The 23,892-nt window shown below is 37.0% G+C and overlaps 1 protein-coding gene across 1 annotated transcript in view; it reads right to left on the bottom strand.

The window, feature by feature from the left end:
• Nucleotides 1-23,892, bottom strand: part of CDCA2 (cell division cycle associated 2) — a 41,977-nt gene that overhangs the window by 14,723 nt on the left and 3,362 nt on the right. Inside the window, exons 5-13 of the mRNA XM_081076854.1 lie at nucleotides 15,712-15,862; nucleotides 14,294-14,490; nucleotides 12,806-12,890; nucleotides 10,075-10,283; nucleotides 7,964-8,048; nucleotides 7,289-7,533; nucleotides 3,407-3,485; nucleotides 2,101-2,186; nucleotides 1,030-1,167 (exon numbers count right to left, since the gene is read on the bottom strand). Of these exons, the coding sequence (XP_080932980.1) occupies nucleotides 1,030-1,167; nucleotides 2,101-2,186; nucleotides 3,407-3,485; nucleotides 7,289-7,533; nucleotides 7,964-8,048; nucleotides 10,075-10,283; nucleotides 12,806-12,890; nucleotides 14,294-14,490; nucleotides 15,712-15,862 (1,275 nt within the window). The remainder of the gene's footprint in view (nucleotides 1-1,029; nucleotides 1,168-2,100; nucleotides 2,187-3,406; nucleotides 3,486-7,288; nucleotides 7,534-7,963; nucleotides 8,049-10,074; nucleotides 10,284-12,805; nucleotides 12,891-14,293; nucleotides 14,491-15,711; nucleotides 15,863-23,892) is intronic.

Raw genomic sequence — 23,892 nt, forward strand, 5'->3', positions numbered from 1 at the left:
GGTGAGAACAAGACCTCACAGGATGCACTGGATTTTGGTCACTAAGTTACTAAATACCTTGGAAGAATAAGGTAAAGTGGCAAAGTGGTGGAGAATGAGACCATATGTCAGATAATATGTAGAACAATGGACCTGTAGGAGCACCTGTTTGAGTCTCTCCAGTAGTGATGTTAGATGGGAGAGGGGATCATGGTTAGATAAGTCCAGTGTTGGAGTGGAATAAAAGGGATGAAGAACTGAGATTACGGACAAGAGTGGCTGAAAACAGCTCACGTGACTTATTAGGATAAATGAGGAAACACAGGAAATTAGGGATATCTGAAAGCTTGAAGGTAAGCAGAGGGCCAGAAGATTATTAGTACAGCGGAGACACACGGGTGAGGGAGTGAAAGTACTGGATGGATAGGAGGCTGGGTCACAGAATGGGACATATAAATGTGTGTTATTAAAAGTGGGATGGGCTTAGGTAGTACCAACAAGCTGTGGGTATGGCAGAGGAAGGTCCAGATAATTGAAAAGAAATGCACCAGGAAGTGGGTCACGGTGCTAGATCGGCTATCCATTAAGAGACCTATGAAATCATCTGAGCCGGGACAGGCCTTAGTGCATTGAGGAAGACTGAGAGCTAGTTTCTAAATTCTTCTGTAAATATGGGGAAGTGATCCAGCAATTGGCAGAAGCAAGGTCACACAAGTGGAAGATGGTGCCCTCATCCCTGCCTAGGAAATTAGAGGAGTCCCCAAACAGGGTGAAGTTAGATTAGACTCAAGGATAAGAATCAGTTTAATATTTGAGCGCAGATTTACTGTGCTGGATTTACTGAACACAATAAAGAAAATGCAAAAATGGCCCTCAGGTAATTAAGAGAGTGGAATATATAGCCTCTTATGGCTCTTTCTATTGTATGATAAGAAGACTTTAATACTCTTGGTCCAATGTTAACTGGAAAAAACTTTGTTTCCATGTTTTTCTAACCACACAATAAAGAAATGCACCACTTCTACTCTTTATCTTTACACACACACTTACCTGATTCTTTTTAGGAAGTACTTTGTCTGTGTGCTTGCTTTCTTGAGATTTCCTCCTCTTAATTTTCTTTTCTTTACAAGGCTGAGCTTCTGTATTAAGTAAGCTGCAAACACTCTCTTCCGCAAAACCGATTGATTGCTATATAGAAAATTTTAAATGGGAATACCATAAAACACAGTTACATTTTAATGTGTGTTTTCTCACATTTATTTTCCTTCCCATGCTGCTTCTACCATTCTTATATCCCATTTCCTCTTAAGTCATAAATACCATTAGAAGTATTTTACCCAACTTAACCTCAAACGGAGGAAACAGTAACAACTAATTTTGGATTTATCAAACATAGACCCAAAAGCATATGCATTCTGCCCAATTATTTTAAGGAAGAATGAAAAACCTTAAGAATAGCTGATTTATTCATCAAAACATTTAATGAGCATCTACAAGTTAGCACCTAACTGCTGTTGGGCTATGGAGAGAAAAAAAATAATGAAATATTAGATTATCTAAGTTTAAATTCTGGGTTTATCATACAACATTAGCTAAAAATCTTGTAACAGTATACTACATGTTTATACACTATGATGCCATAGGCAAAAATCCTATTTTATCTAATTTAATAAAATAGCAAAAGACATGCATTCAATGAAAATTATGCTTATACCGAAAACAGTAGAAACACTGTGTTAAAGTATAATTTTTAAAAATATTATATTTATGCCATTTCCTAGCTCTGCTAATTACATACTACTCTTTTCCACTTTGTATCTCAATAAAAAATCATAAAACCACACAGATCTCAAGAAGCTTTTTAAACAGATTACTTTCCACATGGACACAAACTCTGAAAGCATTTTTGTTTTATTGGATTTTTCTTCTCACAGAATTAATTAAAACCAAATCAGGAAGACATCATTACCTTGAGTTACATACATAAGTGATGGGATAAGGTATTAGCTCTTAATGACATTGATCAAGCCATGATTTTACCCATAGTCATTTGGTCATGCAAAAAGAAAAAAAATATATTGCAAGATTTAAAAATACATTGTGCCAAGTACAAACACTTACACGTCTTCTGCTGGAGGTCCGTGTTATTCGACCACCTTTACAGGTTATTTTCTCGTGATTGTTTGAAGAGCTACAGGTATCTGTGCCTGATAAGCAAGACACAAGCAAAATTAGGGTAGCTAACAAAAAGTTGTAAGCCATCTTTCAGATACACTGCATACTCTTTTGGATACCCACTTTTGCTTTTAGTATCATATCTAAACATAATTAATTACCAAGAGAAATACAATTTAAAATTCACATTAATTTTTTAAAAACTTTAAGTTTACTAAATACCCTGAAACTTTCACCACTTTCCATGGAGACTGTAGAACATATTACCTTACTAAGATAACAGATTAAATCGTATTACAATAAGTATACCTGTATTTTCACTCATTTATTCCAAGCTACATTTTATACCATGAAATTGCAATAAAAGGCATTAAGATGATTATGAAAAACTATTTTACAGAGTTCAAGAAATTTTTAATCTGATCACTTTCAATGGTATAAATGAAAGGCAGTACAATGCATTAAAGAGTATAGGCTTTGGAACCTGTTTGACTATCCTTCAAATTTTAGATCTAACTTAACATTGCACGTCTTCGATGCTGTGCTAATGAGTTTGGTTTGTGTTCCACAGCCAACGAGAAGCCATTAAAGGACTTCGACCAGGGAAGAGACATGAATAATGGTTCCCATCCTACGTGTTTTTCCCATGACATTTGCTAGCCAAGTACTAGTTTGTCAGGAAAGTGCAGAGATCTTTGTTGTTTTGTGATGATCACAAAAAAGTCAGACACCTTGGAAAGTACATGTGCCCAAGATGCCATTGTGATGTGAATGAACAACACTGGATATTTAAGAATGACCCTTATGATCCTTAACATTTCAACTGTGCAAACTGGAGCTTCCATATAAGGAAGCTAAATGTGGGTAATCGATTATGAAGTGTGGGACTTGGAATGGAAATGAATAAGAGACTTCTTCTAACTTCTAAGGTTTCCTATACTACCATGTTTCCCCGAAAACAAGACCTAGCCGGACCATCAGTTCTAATGCGTCTTTTGGAGCAAAATTTAATATAAAACCGGGTCTTATCTAACATAATATAAGACTGGGTCTTATATTAATTTTTGCTCCAAAAGACGCATTAGAGCTGATGGTCCGGCTAGGTCTTATTTTCAGGGAAACATGGTATTTGGTATTTTTGAACCAAGTATGCATTACCAAAATAATAAAATTTTAAAAAGAAAATAGAGCTTAGTTACATACACATATTGCTAATGACATTTATGATTGTAAGAGAAACAAAAATTACTACCTGGAAGAGTCTCAGAGATTGTAGACTTACTAAGAGGACTCAGAACAGCAAATGATACCTGAAGAGGTTCTATATTTTCCTAAACAAAGAAAGAAAAAAAGTAGAAAAATTAGACATCTTTAAATTCAGTGGACATATGAATAATGTGCACAAAATAATAAGGACTTATATTTGTGGGTAGAATTGTAATGAGCATAAGGATGGGAAACAGTAAGTGATTAAAAAAGAAAAGGTCAAGGTAAAATAAAAATATCGGATATGAAAATATTAAAAAAAAATATTTATCAATCACCTTTAATGAAACCATGTTTACTATTAAGTTGATGCAAAAGTAATTGCAGTTTAAAAGGTTAAAAATAATTGCAAAAACTGCAATTACTTTTGCATCAACCTAATAACCACAAAGTAGCCATAATGATTCACTAATAAGTTACTTTTTGGTTTATTTAAAATCCCATGCCCTAATTCCTCTAAAAGTATATAAGATAATCCATTAATAAATACAACCTAACATTATAATATTTATTCAGGGAAACTTCAGGGTAAAATGGAAATATAAATGCAGATGTCAAATCTTTTCTTTCCCATGTAGTTGCCATGATGATAGCTGTTGGTTTTTCATAAATAAAAATTTTCAGGTTAAAGAAAATCTTTTTGTCACCAGTTTGCTCAGTTTTTGTTTTTTTTTTTATCACAAATGAATCCTAGCTATTGTCAAATGCTTTTTCTGCATCTACTGAGATGATCATATAGTTTTTCTTAAGTCTGATAATATGGTGAATTAAGAGATTGTTTTTCAAATATTAAACCTCCTAAGCTAAACTTCACTTGGGCATGACATTCTTTTTATAGAGCCTTATGTTCACGAGGATATTTTTTCTTTTCTTATAACGTCTGATTATGTTATCAGGTTAATGGTGACATTAATGAATCGGGAAGTATTCCCACCTTCTCAATTTGTTTGGAAAAGTGTATATAGAATTATTAGTATAAGATCTTCCTTAAATATTTCGTAAAATTCATTAGTAATCTGGAGATGCAGTTTTCCTGTGGGAAGGTTTAACTATGACTTAAATTTCTCTAGTTGATATAGGGCTATCGGCATAATCTATTTCTTCTTGAGTGAGATTTGGAAGTTCATGTCTTTCAAGGAATGTGTCTAGTTCATCAAAGTTGTTGAATTTATTGGCATAAAGTTTTTCATAATCTCTTATTATTCTTTTAGTATGTTAGAATATAGTTACATCACCCTCACATTCCTTATATTGGTAACTTGAGTAGTCTTTTTTCATGAATAGTCTGATTACAAGTTTATTAACATTTTTTTAAGTCACAATGTTTCGATTTCAGTGATTTTTCTCTGTGGTTTTTGTTTTCTATTCCATTGATTTCTGCATTTGTCTTTATTATTTCCCTTCTTTGCTTACTTTGTTTTAACTTGCTTTTCTTTCTCTAGTCTCTTAAAGTGGAAGTTGAGATTAATTTGAGACATCTCTTATTTTTTATTTAAAACAATTTTTTTTATTGGGGACTATTGGGGAACAGTGTGTTTTTCCAGGATCCATCAGCTCCAAGTCAAGGCATTGTTTTCAATCTAGTTGTGGAAGGCACAACTAGTTGTGGAGGGCACAACCCCTGTGGGAATCAAACTGGTGACCTTGGTGTTATAAGCACTGCGCTCTAACCAACTGAGCTAACCGGCCGCCCCAAGGCATTTTTTATTTTTAAATACAGGCTTTAATGTTGAAAAATTTCCCTCTAAGCACTGCTTTAGCTGCATTCCATACATTTTTGTTGTTTTAAGGTGTTTTTGTTGTTTATGGCTTGTAGTATACATCTTTAACTTACACCACTTTGTGTATAACCTAAGAAACCCTCCCAGCCTTTATACCATGGTATTTTTATTGTATATTCTATTTACCCAGGTCGCAAACCAAACAAGACGTTGTTACTCCCGCTTTGAAAAATTATTTTTTATGGTGATTCATAACAAGACAAAGACTCTTGTTATATTTTCCCACATATTTAGCATTTTCAGGGCTCTTCATTCCTTTGTTAGATGCAGATTTCCATCTGGAACCATTTTCCTTTTGACTAAAGGATTTCCTTTAACATTTCCTTTAACGCTAATCTTGTATAGCAATAAAATTTTCCAGCTTTCGTATATATTTAGCACACACACAAAAACTCTTAAATACATCTTTAAAAGATGTTGCTGCACTCTTCTATTTGTTCTTCATTATGTCGTGTCTGTTTTCTCCAGCTCCTTTTAGGCAATTTGCAACTGATTTTTAAGCAATGTGTTTTGGTGTACTTTTCTTTATGTCTGTGGTGCTGGAAATTTGTTCAACATTAGAATTTATAGATTTATAATTTTATCAAATTGGGGACTTCTTCAGCCATTATTTTTCAAATGTTTTTTTCTGTTCCTTCTGTCTCTCCTCTCCTTCAGGGACTCCAATTACATATATATTATGCCACCTAAAGTGGTCCGTTTACAGATTGTCTGCTCGTTCTTGTCCAGTCTTTTGTTATCTGTGTTTCACTGACAGTAATTTCTACTGCTACATCTGCAATTTCCCTAATCTTCTCTCCTCCTTATGGAGCGTCCTTTACGACAGATCTATTGATGGTTTTAAATTGAATGTCAGACATTTTGAATAATTTAACGTCCTTTGGTACTGGTTTTGTTCTTCTTGAGCTTTGTTATGCAATGTAGTTAAGTACCTGGATACAAGTTGGATTATTTCAAGGCTTGCTTTTAAGCGGTGTTAGGCTCTTTAGTCTAATTCTGCTCCACTAAGGGGGCAACAGTCTCCTAAGTACCCAGTGCCTCCTTGAATTACAAGGATTTTCTACCTTCCATGTTGGTGGGAAGACTATTCCGGTAGGTCCCTGTGTGAGCTCTAGGGATTGTTCCCTCTGCTCCATTTGGGTAGTTCTTTCCCTGGCCTTGGGCAGTTTACTCACAAGCATCTGTTAACCAGAGTTGAGCTGCAGACCCAAGCAGGACCTTCCGTAGAGCTCCAGAGCACACCTTGCAGCTCTCTCCTCTCTGGTACTTAGCCCTGTGAACTGCCACCTCCTTCACTTTTCCAGACCCCAACTCCACCTTCTCAACTCCTGAAGACTGCCAAGCTCCACTGAGGTAACCCCTCTGGTACTGCAGCCTGGAAATTCAGCCCAGGCAGTGAGTGGGGGCTCTCGTAGGCTCATGTCATTTGTTACTCCTCTCTCAGCGATTACTGTCCTGTGCTGCCCGATGTTCAGCATCTAAGAACCACTGTGCCGGCTATTTTCTCTAGTTTATCAGTTGTTTCTCATGGGAGTATAAATTAGGTCCCTATTAATCCATCCCGGCTGAAAGTGAAATACTCTTATGTCAAAGTATAGCAAGAGAGGGAATGAATGACGATCCCAGTATAAAAAAACACATATGGAAGATTAACAGGTAGTTCTCAAGAAAATAAATTCAAATGACCTATAAACGTGAAAAATGTACAAACCTGATGAATAAACTAAAAATGCTCAAGTTACCCTTTTCTTCTACTAAGCTGTTTCAAATGAGTATGGTAAATACCTAGGATTTAAAAAGGTATGGCAAAATAAAACCATTTATAGTGCAGCGAGTTCAAACTGGTGCGTACTTCGCTATGTAAGCTCCATGAAATATGCTATATACGAGGAGTCATGGAAATATTGTTTTTAATAAGAAAAACAAAACAAAACAAAATGGTAATAACCTACCTAGAAAATGCATTATTTTATAACAAGACAAATCATTTGGTCCATTTCATGATTTCAAAGCACAATTATTGCTCACACAAAATAGGTGAGATCTGATTAAAATATAAACAAGTTTGTTCCACATTTTTCACTTACAAGATTCTCCCCCTTGTCATCAAAATTTGGTTGAGATAATGGCTCAGGAACTGGTGACTGTTCAAGTATCAGAGGATCGATACTACTCAAATCCTTTCTGCGAACAGGTGTTTCTCCTTTACGCAATGGAGTATTTGCTGGCAAAGATTCATCAAATACTTCAGGGCTTAGGTCCTCTCCAAAAGTAACTCTCTTCCTCTTCCTCGTATTTAGAAAGGCCGGCACTTTATAATTTTCTTGACCTTCTGGATTTAATAAATAGAAATAGTTGTAAAAATTGAGCTCAATTTCTTATCCAAAGGCACACCCTACAATCTTTTAACATTAGATTTGCATAAAGTTTGTAGAAAAAAAATTCAAAATGAAAAAAGATAAGCAGTTTTTCTCATCAAAATATGGTAATAGATTTTAATGTAAATTTTGCATGAGCATCTCAGAAGTCTGCAAAATTGGAATAGCAATTTCCTTTACAAGTTTCACCATTAAGAAAAATGGATAGACCAATTCTGAAACCCTCCCAAGAGATTCCATCCCTCCCAGCTGTTCTTTATTCCCATGTAATTTCCCAAGCATCAAGGCATTAATAGATCGTTGAAAATACCACATACTGTATGAGGTTCTTTTATAATAAGACAGTGAGATCCTCAGGCCTCAAAATACAAATGAATTTCTAACCTGCTTTTTGTTCTATGCAACAGTTTGCAAGATTTGAGATTAAGCTCGGTTGAGTCCCATTATCACGGAGGTTGTCACAGTGTTCCTAAACAAAAAAAACATCAGTGAATTTTACATATACATAAACACACACAGAATCATTAAGAATGACAAATTTGAACTTTTTGCCGCCAAGGGTAGAGACTACAATATTGCAGATTACCTTCACTTTCATAATTGTTCTTCTAGCTAAAACACCATGGTATTAGCTACAAAGGAAAAAAAAAACTGGGTTTCCTGGATATTACTTTAGTAAATAGTATTTTAGGCCCAAATTAAAGAACAGAAATCCATAAGGCGGGCTAAATTTATTCCTTCATTTTGATCTAGCAAATGAAGTTACGGAAACTGTGAGTGGCCAGAATGACATCTAGATGGTGTCAGGTGAGGTAGACTACATAAATGGTCTAAGGTATAAGAATTAAACCAAAACAAGAAAAAAACAAATAGGTAAATGGTATCACAGGGTGTTTTGTCTTTTAACCCTCAGAACCACACCTTTTGTAAGTGTATAAGTCTCTGGTCTACATTACTATACTCTTGGGTTAGAAGTAAGGAAAGAAGGTAGTACTTGTTCCTTGGTGCTTCTCCAAAAGAAGATTATAGAGTAGGCAAGTTGGTGAAGACTGGACAATGTAAACTCTGAACAAGACGGGGAAGGTCTAACGCAGGGCCGTGGGAGCAGAGCAGTACCACCGATGGGTGCTGGATGACCCCACCTCCAAAGCATCATCTGCTTGTCCAGCCTCACCCTAACCCCTGACCTGTCTGTCCTTCATCTCTAGACCTACTCTTTTTCTCCAGGGCACCCATTCCAAGAGCAGTGCCATCTCTAACAAATGGTCCTGCCCCAAACAAACCTCCTTAATCAACTCTCTCTCGAGTCATCTTCAATTTCCTGACCAGGAAAATGCCTGTATCAATATTTGTGAAATCAGTGAACTTATAAAACTCCAACTGTAGACACCTCCAAACTTTGGGCAGCTTAGTAAAAAAAGATCATCAGCTGTCAAAGTCTTCATATGATCTTAGTTGTAGGACTTGATGTTAGCTATGTAATACTGGTAACCAATAAAAGTTATACGACTCATTAAGATGCTAAGTCTCCTTGAGGAGAAGATAAACAGAAGATGTGAATGAGCTGTGCTGTATAAAGACCCAGATCAGCTCTTTGACCAGACAAATTGTTAAAATATTTTAAATAACAATTGAACACATATCCATGTAGTAGAAAGTAGTCGAGTTCGTTTTAGCTTTAGAAACAGATTTGTAGGTATAGCTGTATGTGAAAATGCCTAAGGATTTTTTAAAAAATGCACTTTTCATTTGCCAGGCACTAGTGCTAATTTCAAATCATCATCCCACTTAATGCTCCAATTACCCTGTAAAGTAGCTACTAATATTGTCCTTTTACAGATAAGAAACCCAGGATTAAAAACCGTTAACTGATTTGCCCAGCTCTTAAACCTCAATCAGGATTGGAAACCTGGCACTTTGACACCGGAGCCTATCGTCTCAACACTTCATAGCATTTATAGCCTTTCTGGGATTTTAACATCGGATTTATCTTGGTTCATTTAACTTCAAACCTCAATTTATATAAAATGGGGCTAAGACCTGTCTTAGACCATTACTGCTGCTCGTACATGATACATGTCAGAAGTCCACAGAAAGTACTCAATAAATGCCAGCTACTTCCTACTCTTTTCTTTTGTTAGCTAGGAGCTTAGGGAAAGATGAGTGCCTGCAAAAGAGGTATCTCTGAGACCAAAGATTTTGGGTGGAAATAACTAACAGACTCACACATTAAGAACTATGAAACTCTTACAATTATAGTCTATCTATATTAAATTCTACATACTGTATTATATCTTGAGTTAAAAAGTTAAGAAAAAAGAAGAAAGACAGGAAGAAAGAAACTGCACAGTGCTCTAAGTGAAAACAGGAGGGGGAAAATGAGGGTAAGGCATTTCCTTTGAAATCAGTAAGACATTTAACATTTCAGAGGAATTGCTCTGAACTAAAATGAATTTGTAGTCGGTCTGCTTTAGGGAATGTAGCTTTACACTTACCTGCAGACTTTCTAGGCACAGTTTACCAGAGGGTTTCTTCAGCACAGAACGAAGTAAGGACGTCTCAGAGGACGGAATGTCCCTCTCGCACAGTGGATTACCCAGGGACCCGACTGCAGGAGCCGTGCCTGTGCTTGCTTCTGGAAGTTTGTCCAGTGAAACAGCATCAGCTGGGCCTTTGCCCTCTACACAGTCAGCAGCCTCCATTCCTTCAAGGCAAACATGTAAACATGAGAGATGAAGACAACTGAATCAGTCTGTTCTACTCCCCAAATATTGCATATTTACAAAGGGAAGAACACACGATGAAGAAAGTTAACCCCAATATATCCTGCTTACGGAATAACATCTGGGATCTCATATGGAAACATAAAAAGAAGACAAATGGCACTGGTCCCAGTTTTTAATTCAAATCTACCTACTGAGGGTAAAGGCAATAAGGAGTTTGGGCTCCCATGGAAATCTAAGCAGGTATCCATACATCAGCTATTAATTGTTAGTTTGCCTCTTCTCATGACACCTATAACTTGCACCAGAAAACTAACCTGAGACAAACAATGAATAATGACCAATTTTACTACTGGAGTCAGATGCATTTCACTATGTGAGGGTGAGGGGAGGGAGAGGACGAAATATTGAGGAGAGAGATTATCAAATCAAAAAATTAACATAACCGTATGTGTCCCCAAAACAAGGCAAGGCTCCCCCCGCAAATTCTTTCTGATAAGAGAGCACAGCTTCATTACTGGCATTCAACAAATACCTATATATTGGGTTCTTATGATGTGACAGGCCCTCTTGTAGAGATACAATGAACAAAACATGCAAAGCCCCCATAACTTCAGAGGACAATCGGATGATATAAAATATAAGTGGGAGGGGTGGCCGGAGGGAGGTAGCTGTGCCTGTGAAAGTATAGCATGAGGGATCGCTGTGATGGGAACTGTTCTATAGCTTGACTGCAGTGTGGTCACAATTTTACACATGTGATAAAACGACATGAAACTGAATACACACAGAAGTGAGTGCATGCAAAGCGGGTGAACTCTGAAACAAAAATAAGTCAGTAGATTGTATCAGTGTCAACTTCCTGGTTGTGACACAGTTATAACTATGCAAGATGTGGCTGCTGGGGGATCCTGGAGGAAGGATATACAGGATCTCTTCAGACGATTTCTTACAAATGTATATGAATCTACAGTCATCTCAAAATAAAAAGTTAAAGCAATGTATACGGAACAACAAGTAGTAATACATGCCATGAAGGAAAACGATGTAGGGATACAGGGACAGGGTACAACAAGATGTGAGGGGAGTGTTGCTGGTTTGGGGTGTTCAGGGACAGCTTCCTGAGCAGGCCCCTGAGTAAAGCGAGGAAGTGAGCTGTGCACATATCTAGGGGAGAACATTACACGCACAAAGCCAAGTGCAAAAACCTGAGATAGGAATGCACCTGGCCTATTACCAGGAGGGTAAGGTCAGTGTGTGACTAGGACAGAATGAACAAGAGCTAAGATGTGAGCTCAGAGAGAAGGCTAAGGACTCGGTCAGGTGAGGCCTAGTAGGAGGGGTACTGGATACTCTTCTAAGTATTTTAGGAAGACAAAGAAAAATTTTAAGACGAATGACAGTGTGACTCGCATTTTAAAAGGCCCACCCGGTCCACATTGTAGAAGACTCAAAGGAAAGGGTGGGACGAGGGTCGAAAGAAGGAACTCACTTAGAAAACAATCCAGGCAAGAGGAGGTGGTAGCCTGGATCACGGTGATGGCAGTTAGGCGATGAGAAGTGGTTAGACATTTGAGATACATTGCAGGCTGTGAAAATTTAACGATGTGTTGCAATTCCTGGAATATTTATTTAAAGATACAAAGATGCAATGACGTATAGTTTAAAAGGTAATGGAAAAATGGATTTCTTAGAAAAGAAATTTCAATTAAACCCAAATAAGACAAGAAGAGGGAAACACGGTGGGAGAAAACAAACAAAAAAACAACCCAACCAAAGAGAACAGAAAACGTATGATAAAATGATAGATTTAAATCAAATCATATTAATAATGACTTGAAAGACTGATGAGCCAAATACTTCAATTAAAAGACAGAGAATATTAGATGGATTAAAAAAAAAAAAAGACCCACCTCTAAGTCTACAAGAGTTTTTCTTGAACAATAGACACAGGTAGGTTGAAAGTAAACCCTATACCTCACTTGCAACTTTCATTCAATACAAGCCTACTGACTCAGGGAAAGGTTAAATAAGTTTTGAATGTTTGTCCCTTTTCACACACTTAAAAACCAAAAAAATCAAATGTAGTATTTTCTCTAGCTAAATACTTGTTAATATGTTCAGAGATCCTATTCTTTATAATACATTCTATCAACTTGGAAATTTCACTAATGCTTATTGGTAGCAGTTCAAAGACTATAATGTCATCTCCCACATAACAAGAATTCTAGGGGTGGCCTGTTAGCTCAGTTGGTTAGAGCGTGGTGCTAATAACACCACAGTAACCGGTTTGTTTCCCACGTGGGCCATTTTGAGCTGCGCCCTCCTTAAAAAAAAGAAAGAGTTCTGAAACATTTCTAGTAGACCATGAGCTACTAAAATGTAGGGAACTATTTCAGTTTCCCCTTATTTCAGAATATAAGTACACCAACCATAAATGCCTACTAAACAAAAGTTTCAATGGATGAACTGCCACATGTATTAGAAAAAATTGAATACTTACCACTTGAAGCCTCTGTGAGGTCTGAAAGTGGAACAGATTCTTCAACTATACATCCAGACTGCGTTAAACCAGACTCAGAAGATTTCTTGGGGAAAAAAATAATTTAGAGTAAAGAAATATTACACATTATTACTTATATCTTTATAAAGATCTGAGTAAGCTTTACAGATTACCTGGAAATCTGATGTTAAACCCATCATCAATCAATCGAGCAATCACATTCATTATCGAGTTGTTACGGAAGTATACGGGAATCTAACTAAAAGCAGAATATCATTCTAACTGCATCCTAAATATCCTACCAATTTTCAGTTCCCTAGGGAAAGTTTATAGGATACATTTTTGTTGCCTTATTGTTTGATGGCTAGAAACTACGTTAACTGCATTCATTAAAAGAAGAAATTGTCAAAATAACAAAACATTAAATAATTACTAATTGAACAACAAAGATATTAATAGCTAGGATAGGAAAACCATTAATGGCTAGAATAGAAAACATACTCTTATTAGTATATGTCGAAACCAAGTTCTGATAAGAAACAATTATTATTGGCTCTGTCAGATGATGATTTCATATCAACTAAAATAAAGGGAGCAGAGATTGTAAGTGACTCTGAGATACTAATGAAACCTACTGGATCCTGGGAATCTTTAATAACTATCAAACATTCATACCAGTCCAAATAAGATCATTAGGACACGTACTGAACCAATAGGACAGAAGGTTTGGAAAAAAAGTTTCAACTCTAATGGCAATGGGTGTCTCCGCTCACTAAAGAAATGGGAACCTGCTGTATCAAACCAAACAGTATGAAGCAAGAAGAGCCAGTCACGAGAGAACCAGCTCCGTTTACCTTTGAGTGAACATCAAGGATCTTCAATAGTATCATGTAATTCATTTTGATCTTTTAATAATCTTGACAGGCTTTAGAGTTATCAGCAACAAAAATCTCTACAGTTACTTGAAAGAAGTGAGCAGAGCAAAGGAGCATTGTTAACTAGTACCCGCTTCCTAGGCAGTATTAAACCAATGAGGGCAAGCAAGGCTGAAATGCGAGCCCCAGACCTGAGGAGTACAGCCATACAGAATCTTCATCTAATTCACCAGTTATGTGTAAATAATACGCTCATATGTCTGCCTCCGTTGGCAGACAACGAGCTGCTCCAGGACAGGATTGTGACTTTCTGTGTCACAATCCTAAAACGATACCTTGCAAGCAGAAAACCACAGCGCTTAATCTTTTCATGAAGCCTTTTTCAAAATCAAAAGCAACTTATTAATCAAAACTGTCTAATAACCAATAAGCTAACCACCAACGACAAAAATTAACAAATAGGAAATACACGCACGCGCACGCACAATTTAAAACCCAGCTACAATATAGAGGCGCAAGGTACTGTGACTGAAAATAAGAGCTTGACAGTCTTAAAACTGCCTCGCCAGGAAACCAAAGCTGCATTTTCCTTTGTTTCTAGTAAGTGAATTACCTCAGGAAGATCTGCAAGAGAAGTTTCAAGAGCACATGTTCTGTCTGTATTGGGAGGAGTAGCAACATTGAGTATCTGGAGATCAACTGCATCAGCTGGATTTTCGTCAGAGTTGGCCCGGAAAGATATTCTCTGACGTTTGGATAACTGTTCAGGGAACTCAGACTGTTGACATTCACTGTGACATTCCTTTTTGGCTATAGACACAAAACAAAGTGAAAACAACACAGGCATAAATATTTTCTTTCACAATACCATTTTACAATTTTGTACATCATCACAATTTTACTAAAATTTAATGTTTGAGTCTAAAGACTTTAGCAATGAAAAGAAAAATCTAGTACAATTTTTAATTCAAAAGAGAAAATCTAATGAGAAGACAAAAGAATATAACTACTAAAAAGATAATAAAAATTTAATTAGAATTAAAAAATACGTTAAAATACATTTGCATTGGTGATACAGTATCTCATTCTATTTTTAAATTTACATGGAAACATTCTTTTGAACATTTTAAAGGATGTGGTTATGTTCTAATATTGGTTCTGCTTTGATCGTGTATGAAAAATACAGCCACATTGTGCCCTAGTTCTTCTTAGGTACGAAAAAGAACTTTATTGTCTGCAGAATTATAATAATTATGTTATTAAAATATTATAAAACCCAGGTAAAATTGAAAAACAGGTAAGTTACAAACTACAAATACAAATAAGTAAGTACATCAGAGTGGGTCATTCACTCACAGAAGCAGATGAATTAGATTTGTCTTGAGTAGCAGCACACTGCAATGCAAGGTGCTGAAATGTACTTGAAGATGGGTCAAGAAGCCAAAACAATATCATGTGCTAGCTTACATGGGGTGCAGAGCACCAGAGATATGATTACGATATGTGGGAAAGGCCAAGATGTGTCTAATTTGGGTGTTTGAAATGGTTTGTGATTGGAAAACTCAAAGGTGACAGAAATAACCAAATGAAAATTATAATCTAAAAGTTATGGTAAAGAATATAGCAGGCTGTTACAATGTCAAGATAAGATATATCTGTTTATATTGTGGTTAGGTGTTTGGTATTCACAAAATCCTTGCCAAATTTAATACTAATCATGTAAAAATCGAGGTTTGTACACTCAAAAATTTGCCACATGCCTTATTATAAAGATGAAATGACCTAATCAGACCTGACATTTTTACAGTTAAAGCTTGCTGAGGAATGCTTGCTCTCAGGTTTTTTTCAAGGGAAACCAGAAATCTAGGTTTTTGTGTGAGATGTCCCAAATTTTACGTTAGGCTCCATTTAAAACTACAAGTCTGCTCAGAAAGACTGCTTTTGCCCCGTGGAACTAAATCTTTCTTATATCTCAGAAGCTTGTCTGAGTTAAAATACAAAAGTCCAAATTGACTGATTCTTTCTACTCACTCAAGCCTGTTGTCTGCAACTCTTGCCCTGCCTCTGCGAACTCAGGGCAGTCAGTCATTTTCTCCGTTTCATTTATGGACTGAAAAACCGACTGGAAGGCGGATATTCGTTCTCTCAAAGAATTAACATTTCGATACAGTACAGGGCTGCCCTGTTAGAATACAGAGACATAGAGGGTATGAGAAATCAAACCAAACATAGTTTCCAGATTTCCGGCCTATAACTACTGAATCCACAACTAAATACACAAAGGCTCTTGGAAGACCACAGGTAGTAAGGGTAGCACAGCTGCTTCTACCGTTTCAGTTTGAATATTCGCGGTGCTGCCATCATCCTAGTTTCTCCCTCTGCCCCTCCCCTAATTTTCAGCAAAACCTGAGCAAAGAGGAGCAGCTCTGTGCTGTGTATACACATGCAGCTATGGGCTGCTTAACACTGATACTCAATCCATGGCCCAGACGAGAGAAGTTTGGAGTAGGTGGAAAGCACTTTACAAAGGCACCCAGAGAAAACACATCCCCAATTATTTGGGGGCTGAACAACTCTTAATACTTTCTGAGGGGTGTAAGGACTCTCTTTTGTAATGCAAGAGTTCATAACCTTGGGGCGGCCCGTTAGCTCCGTTGGTCAGAGCGCGGTGCTTTTAACACCAAGGTTGCCGGTTCGAACCTCCAATGGGCCACTGTGAGCTGTGCCCTCCATAACGGGATTGAAACGACTACTTGACTTGAAGCGGATGGGTCCTGGAAAAACACACTTAAAATAAATGTTAAAAAAAAAAAAGTTTATAACCTGAGACAGCCTCAGTGAATCAAATGTTAAAGGGACAGAAGTTTAACACAAAAATATTTGAGAGAGGCCAGCCGAAGAGATGATACGGGGACCACAAGAAAGTACTGAATGCTGGAGATGGTGCAAGGAGGAATGGACAGGAAGAACCTGCCTGCTTGGGAATTTTGCCAAAGGTTTGCTAAAAATATACACTGTTAATCATCTGCATGATGCCTTTGCACATGTAAGTCTCGGTACCTAGTTCAATCCAGGCTGGTCTCATTACTCATCTCCATCCATACATCCTCGCTCCCCAGGAAGCCAGAACAAGTCACAGAGGTTCCCTAGTAGCTCAGACACCCTCTCTCACATTTACCCTCTTCTCCTTTGGCTCTCCTCAGCTAAGTTTTCCTCACTTCATGGGATCTTACCCGCTTAGAGCTGAAAGCCAGCCATTCACTTACAATACAAGGCTAAATGCAGATGGTCTAATAAGCACAGGAGCTCTCTGTAAACCCTGTTAACAGGGTTTCAGCCAAAGGGTTACAAAACGAGTGATATAACCAGGAATAGAGATGCCAGATAAGTTCAGACAATGTACAATTTACGAGTTCTGTTTACCCATACAACAAATTAGTGATTAAGTGCTCTCTCCAGGATCTCCCCGCCCCCTTCATTATTTAGACTACTAACATAATTCCAGTGATTTGTAACTTGAAATTAATAAAATCACACCAACACGCAAAAGTTAAGGTAAAAAATTACCTCCCTTTAAGGTGTTGTGTGGAGGAAAATCAGTTAAAATCTTGAAGCCATATTAGATGGTGAATCTGCTCACACACCTGATTCCATTCCCAGTTAAAACCAAGCATAAAGCAAACTGTTACATAATAACAGAACATTTTACATTCAAACATGGTTGGTGATGTAAACCTTTATGACATAAATAGCACATAACATTCATTAAAAGCTGGTTACCAACTCTTATCTTTATGAGATAAAGAGAAAGAAAAGGGTTACCCCAAAGTCATACAATTTACCTCAAATATGCTTTTTTGTACTCATATTTGAACATCGTAGCAGTACTTTCAGTGTCCTAGGAATTTGGAGCACATTGAAATGCCACTTAAAACAAATTATAGGTTACCCTAGTCAAAACTGTTTTTTCCTGATGGAGAATAACAATATACAAAGTAAATGAAACATTCAAAATGTACTGTTTTGATGCTTTTCTCTTATGAATTGTGTCAGCCAGTCAAGGACATTCTCTCATGTACCAGAACTGTTCTAGGGGCTCCGGATACAGGGATATCTGTTCTAGAGAGAAATTCTGTTCTAGAGTGAAATTCTGAAAACACATTAATATAGTTTTAGGTACAACAGGTGCTCTTGAGAAGATAAAAAAGGAACGAAAGGGTGGTGATTCAGTAACTAAAAGCGCTTCTTTTAGCCTGCATCAGAACAGCCCTTGATCTGAAGAAATATCTAAGTTGAAACCAAAACAATGAGGAAGTGGTAGATAAGAGAAGCTATTAGGGGATCGAGGTATGCTGCAAGAACAAGGTAGAAAAATAAACAAAGGCCGTGAGGTGGAAATAGGATGCAGCAGAAAGAAGGTCAGAGTGCCCAGGAAATGAAAGGAGAGAGGGAGATGAGGCTAGTGGTGGGCAACGCTCAGATGAGGGAGAGTGATGAAGGCTTTCAAGCAGCACAGTGAATTATCTGATCGATACTTCAAATGTATCTCTGCTCTCTGAAATGGCGGATGAACTAGGGAAAGAGGGAAGTAAGGAGACCAGTTAGGAAGAAGCAGTTGGTGATCTAGGCAGGAATCACATTGGGCTTGTAGCAGTAGAGCTGTAGGGACATGAGGAATTAGGTTTTGTTTTTGGGGTAACAATGGTTAGTAAAGTTACATAGGTTTCTATGCTGCCATAAGATGAAATAGATGAAATGCCATTTGTGACAACACGGATGGATCTTGCTAAGTGAAATAAGTCAGATGGAAAAAGTTGAGAACCATCTGATTTCACTGATTATGTGGGATATAAAACTGAAAGCAACAAAGGAACAAGACAAACAAACAAAGAAACAAATACCGATAGGCATAGACAATAGTTTAGTTAAACCACCAAAGATTAAAGGGTGGTAGATGAGGCTAAACGGGCTCAAACATATGGTGATAGAAGGAGAACTGACTCTGGGTGGTGAACATACAATGGGATTTATAGATGATGTATTACAGAATTGCACACAGATAGGTTTTTGATACGTAGTGATGGGTTGGATATGGAAGATGAGGAAGAAAGGAACCGAGGAAGGTTGATAGGCAGCTGGACGGAGCAACTGGATAATGACAGCATGTACTGAGACGGGGAACTGGACAAAAGGATCTGATAAGGAATGGCAATCTAGTTTGATTATGGCCATGCAATGCTTGAAATGCTGCTTTGAAACACCCAAGTGATGTTGAATAGGCACCTAGTTTGGAGCTCTAGGGAGCTTTGGGTCAACGTTAGACATTTTGGAGTCATGAGTCCACAGATGATGTTCGAAGTCACGGGAAAAGATTAGACTGCCTAAGGAAAGCAAAGAAAGGGGGGCAGAAGAAAGCTTTGAGATAACCAAATATTTTTGGGGGGAAAAAACTAAAGAAAAGGGGTGGAATTAGAAAGAATGACCAGTGACAGGAAGAAAATCAGGCCAGTATGGCAGGCCAGAAATCAAGTGAAGAAAGAGTTTCAAATGAGTGGCTGAACATATTGAAAACTGAAGAAAGGTTGAGTAAAATGAAAACTTAGATTTTTACCTTTGTCTTGGACATTTGTGATGAACGGTGATGAGAGTATTCTCAATGGAGTGGCAGAAACAAAAAAAGTTAGTTGGAGTGGCTAGCAGTAGCAGAAAAGATGGGAGGGTAGGAAGTGGAGCGAGACAAAGAAGACAAACTGTTTAAGGAGTTTTGCTGGGATGAACAGGCATAGGAATGGGAAGCCATGGATGTCTAAGAGTTAGAGATATTAAGATGTGTTTGTACGAATAGAAAATGACCCAAAAAGGAGCATAAGGTAACTGCAGAAGAAGCAGCTCAGAATAACATGGTCATAAGAATGTAAACATTTGAATATTGATGTAATCGATTGTTGGGAAGTTGCAGAGGATGCGAAGTACTTCTTTGTATGTATAAGAAAAGTATGAGGAAGAAAGAGAGCTAGGTTTCCACCATCCATAGTGGGAAGTCAATAGCTAATGCCTCAACACTGAAAGATTAAGGAGTAGCAATTAGGCAAGAAAAAAAATAAAAGGCACCCAAATTGGAAAGAAGTAAAACTCTCAGTATTTGCAGATGGCATGTTATATACAGAAAACCCTAAAAAGCCCTGCAAAAGACTGTCAGAACTCATAAAAGAATTCAGTCAAGTTGCAGGATACGAAACTTACATACAAAAAATCTGTTGCATGTCCATGCATTAATGACGAACTATCATAAAAAAAATTAAGACAATACTTGCATTTACAATTGCATCAAGAATAAAATACCTAAGAACAAATTTAGCCAAGGAAATGGAAGACCTGAACACTGAAAATTTTAAGAAACTGATGAAGACACAAATAAATGGAAAGTTATTCTGTGCCCATAGATTAGAAGAACTGATATTGCATAAATGTCCATACTACCCAAAGGAATCTACAGATTCAACACAATCTCTGTCAAAATTCCAATGGCATTTACTACAGAAATAGAACAATCCAAAAAGTAGCATGCCACTACCAAAGACCCCAAATAGCCAAAGTAATCTTGAGAAAGAACAAAGCTGGAGGCATCATACTCCCAGATTTCAAATTATATTACAAAGCTAGAGTAATCAGAATAGTATGGTACTGGCGTAAAAACAGACAGAAAGATCAGTAAAACAAGAATAGAGCCCAGAAATAAACTCACACATATGTGGTCAATTAATTTATGACAACAGGACCAAGAACATAAAAAGGAGAAAGGGCAGTCTCTTTAACAAATGGTGTTGGGAAAAAGGGACAGCCACACGCAAAAGAATGAAACTGGACCACTATCTTCCACATATACAAAAATTAACTCAAAATGGATAAAGGCTTGAACCTAAAACATGAAAGCATAAAACTCCTAGAAGAAAGTAGGCAGTGAGCTCTTTGACATCAGGCTTGCCAGACTTTATTTGACATCAAAGCAAAAACAACAAAGGCAAAAATAAACAAGTAGGACTACAACAAACTAAAAAGCTTCCACACAGCAAAGAATACCATCAACAAAATGAAAAGGAAACCTACCGAGAGGGAGACAATATGTGCAAATTCTGTGTCTGGTAAGGGGTTAATACCCAAAATATATAAAGAACTCACACAACTCAACTGCAAAAAACCAAACAATACAATTACAAAATGGGCAGAAGATCTCAATAGACATTTTTCCAAAGAAGATAAACAGATAGCCAACAAATATGTGAAAAGGTGTTTAACATCATGAAGCAGGGAAATGCAAATCAAAACCACAGTGAGATATCATTCACACCTGTCAGACTGTCTATTGTCAAAAAGATAACCAAGTTTTGGCGAGAATGTGGAGAAAAAGGAACCATCGTGCACTGTTGGTGGGATGGCAAATTGCTACAGCCACTACGTAAATACTATGTAAGTTCCTCAAAATATTAAAAGCAGAACTACCATACGACCCAGCAATTCCACTTTTGGGTATCTATATAAAGAAAACAAAACCACTAATTGAAAAAGATGCACATCCCTATGTTAATTGCATCATTATTTATAACAGCCAAGATATGAAAGCAATCTATACACACAGACACACCCACTTTCTCTCTCACAGTGGACTATTACTCAGCTATAAAAAAGAATGAAACTTTGTCATTTGGGACAACATGGATAGACCTAGAGAGTATTATGTTAAGTGAAATAAGACCGAGAAAAACAAACACCATATGATTTCATTTATATGTAGAATCAAAAAAACAAAGCAAAGGAAGCAACAAAACAGAAACAGACTCAAAGAGGTCAAACTGTTAGTTGCCAGAGGGGAAAGGCAGAAAAAGGTGAAGGAGAGTTAAGAGGTCCAAATTTAAATAAGTCACAGGGATGTAATGTACAGAATAGGAGATATAGCCAACAATATCGTAATAACTTTGTATGGTGTCAGATGGTTACTAGTCTTATCGTGGTGATCACTTCTTTAGGTAAATAAAAGCGGAATAACCAGCCTATAAATCTGAAACTAACATAATATTGTATTTTAACTATATTTTAATTTTTTAAAAAAGCAGGCCACATAAAGGGTAGGGAATCAAAATATGTACTAACTCAATAAACGAACAGGATCCTTCAGTTCTGTAAGCTAAAATACAATGAAGCAATGTTTTCATCCAACCTAGATTTTGATACTAAGACAATCCACAATTCAAATGTGCTGGTAGAATAACCTTCATCCGCTATGCAGAGGGTCCAGACAAATGGTGTAATAAACCAAGAAGAGAGAAAGATATGAGATCAAAGGAACCCAAATCAGAGGGAAAGAGGGAATTACCATGGATGGTGAAAAGAAGTCACAAAATGACAGCTATCCAGCAAATCTAGTGGAAATCAAGCCAACAAGCGGAAGACAAAGGACACTGAGAAAAAAGAAAAAAATCCATAGACTCTTAAGGTTTACAACTCTGTTAAAAGTTTGGGGATGAGATTATGTGATAAATTAAAAGACCAAACCTAAAAAAAAAAAGTATTCATTAACTACAGGATAAACGAGTTGTGCAAGAAAGGAAATATGAGCGTAATACATACACTACAGCAGTTTGTAATAAATATCTGCATGGTGAAATATGCATGCTAAACTGTAATTTAAGCAAAAAATTTTAAGACTGTATTAGAAGGAATGGGAAAGAGGAAAGTGTTGGGACAGGTATGGCTAGGAGATGTAAGGGAGCAAAATCTTCATTTTTCACAGAAATAACAATGATAGTAAATTTAAAGCATACCATATTCCAGACACAACTGTAAGTACTTCATGTCTATTAATTGATTCATCCACATAAAACCCTTGCTATCGTTATCACCCTCATTTTATACATGAGGAAACTGAGATTAACTTGCCAAAAGCCACTGTTAATTAACAATAAAGCCAAGAACCAAATCCCAGCAATATAGCTCCACAGTCCACTCTTGTATCTACTCTAACAGCAGTGCTTGTAAAAATTATTGAGAACATCAAAGACTTACTTCATGCTGATTGTATCTAGTAAGAGTATTTTAATAGCCTTTTCAGAATTGGGGATGTCCTTCCTTAATGCAACACAAAACTCAACAAAGGTTTCTTAAAGGTTAGTTGCAAACATGTCAAACATGGGATTGTATCAATGAATTTTTCATATTTTCTTGCGTTAAAATTCATGGTTCTATCTTGCAATTTGAGGGTGTATTTTGCATGCACTGGTCGTTTGAAAAATATGGGTTTACTCAGTTATGCATATTTCCCAAATGTTGACATGTTTTATTGGGCAATATCTAAACATCACATTCATTAATATCCCCACCGATCTATCAGGAACGTCCAGCTATGAGAAGTTATAGAGCTAAGGGTGGCAAATACAAGTTTTCCAAAATTCTGATTTTCTCTTGAAAACTAAAATTTCTTCATTGGTAAGAAATATTTCAGTTTTTTCCTTGAAGTGGCAGGTTCATTTTTGAGTAAATGTTGGCCACATTCCTGAGTCTGACTAACCATGATGACTGTCAGTCATTCTTCCAAGTAAAAATGATGTTCCATGAAAAAACATGGCTAGTTTAGCTCACAGCTCCATCATACACGTGATTTGTCTCGAAATATCCACCACACTTCTGTATGTACTTTAGAAGTGTTGATGCATACTTCCCATTTCACACATAATTACTTGGGTTGAAAATGAATACAACCTATAATTTTTATTGCTTCATCAAGAATGTTAAGGGAAACTGGCATTATTCTAGTTTCCTGTGAATGCTTAGCAGTGATGAATACAATGACAGCTTGGTGATATCAGCTTTCCCCACCATTACTTACGCACCGTGAGCACAAATATGAACACAGTGAAAAAAGGGCAAATGACACCTTAGAGCTTTTACAAACATAGTTTTGGCCTCATGGAGCTCTTCAGTGGAACTCAGGGATCCCCAGTGACGTGCAGATAACTTCTGAGCAGCACTGCACTGCACTACACAACCCCATGCATACATAGTGTCTAAAACTGAAAAATGAAGCAGGGGCAATATAAGCACATTTTCAAATAGTAAGGCCAACACCACAACAGTCAAAAGCAGATGTACTTCAAGAAGAACTTATTCAAGAAGGATAAGCTGGGGATTCTGTCTTTCATAGCAAGCCTTATACTACTA

Source organism: Rhinolophus hipposideros (genome assembly GCF_964194185.1).
Source record: "Rhinolophus hipposideros genome assembly, chromosome: 16".
NCBI lineage: Eukaryota > Metazoa > Chordata > Mammalia > Chiroptera > Rhinolophidae > Rhinolophus > Rhinolophus hipposideros.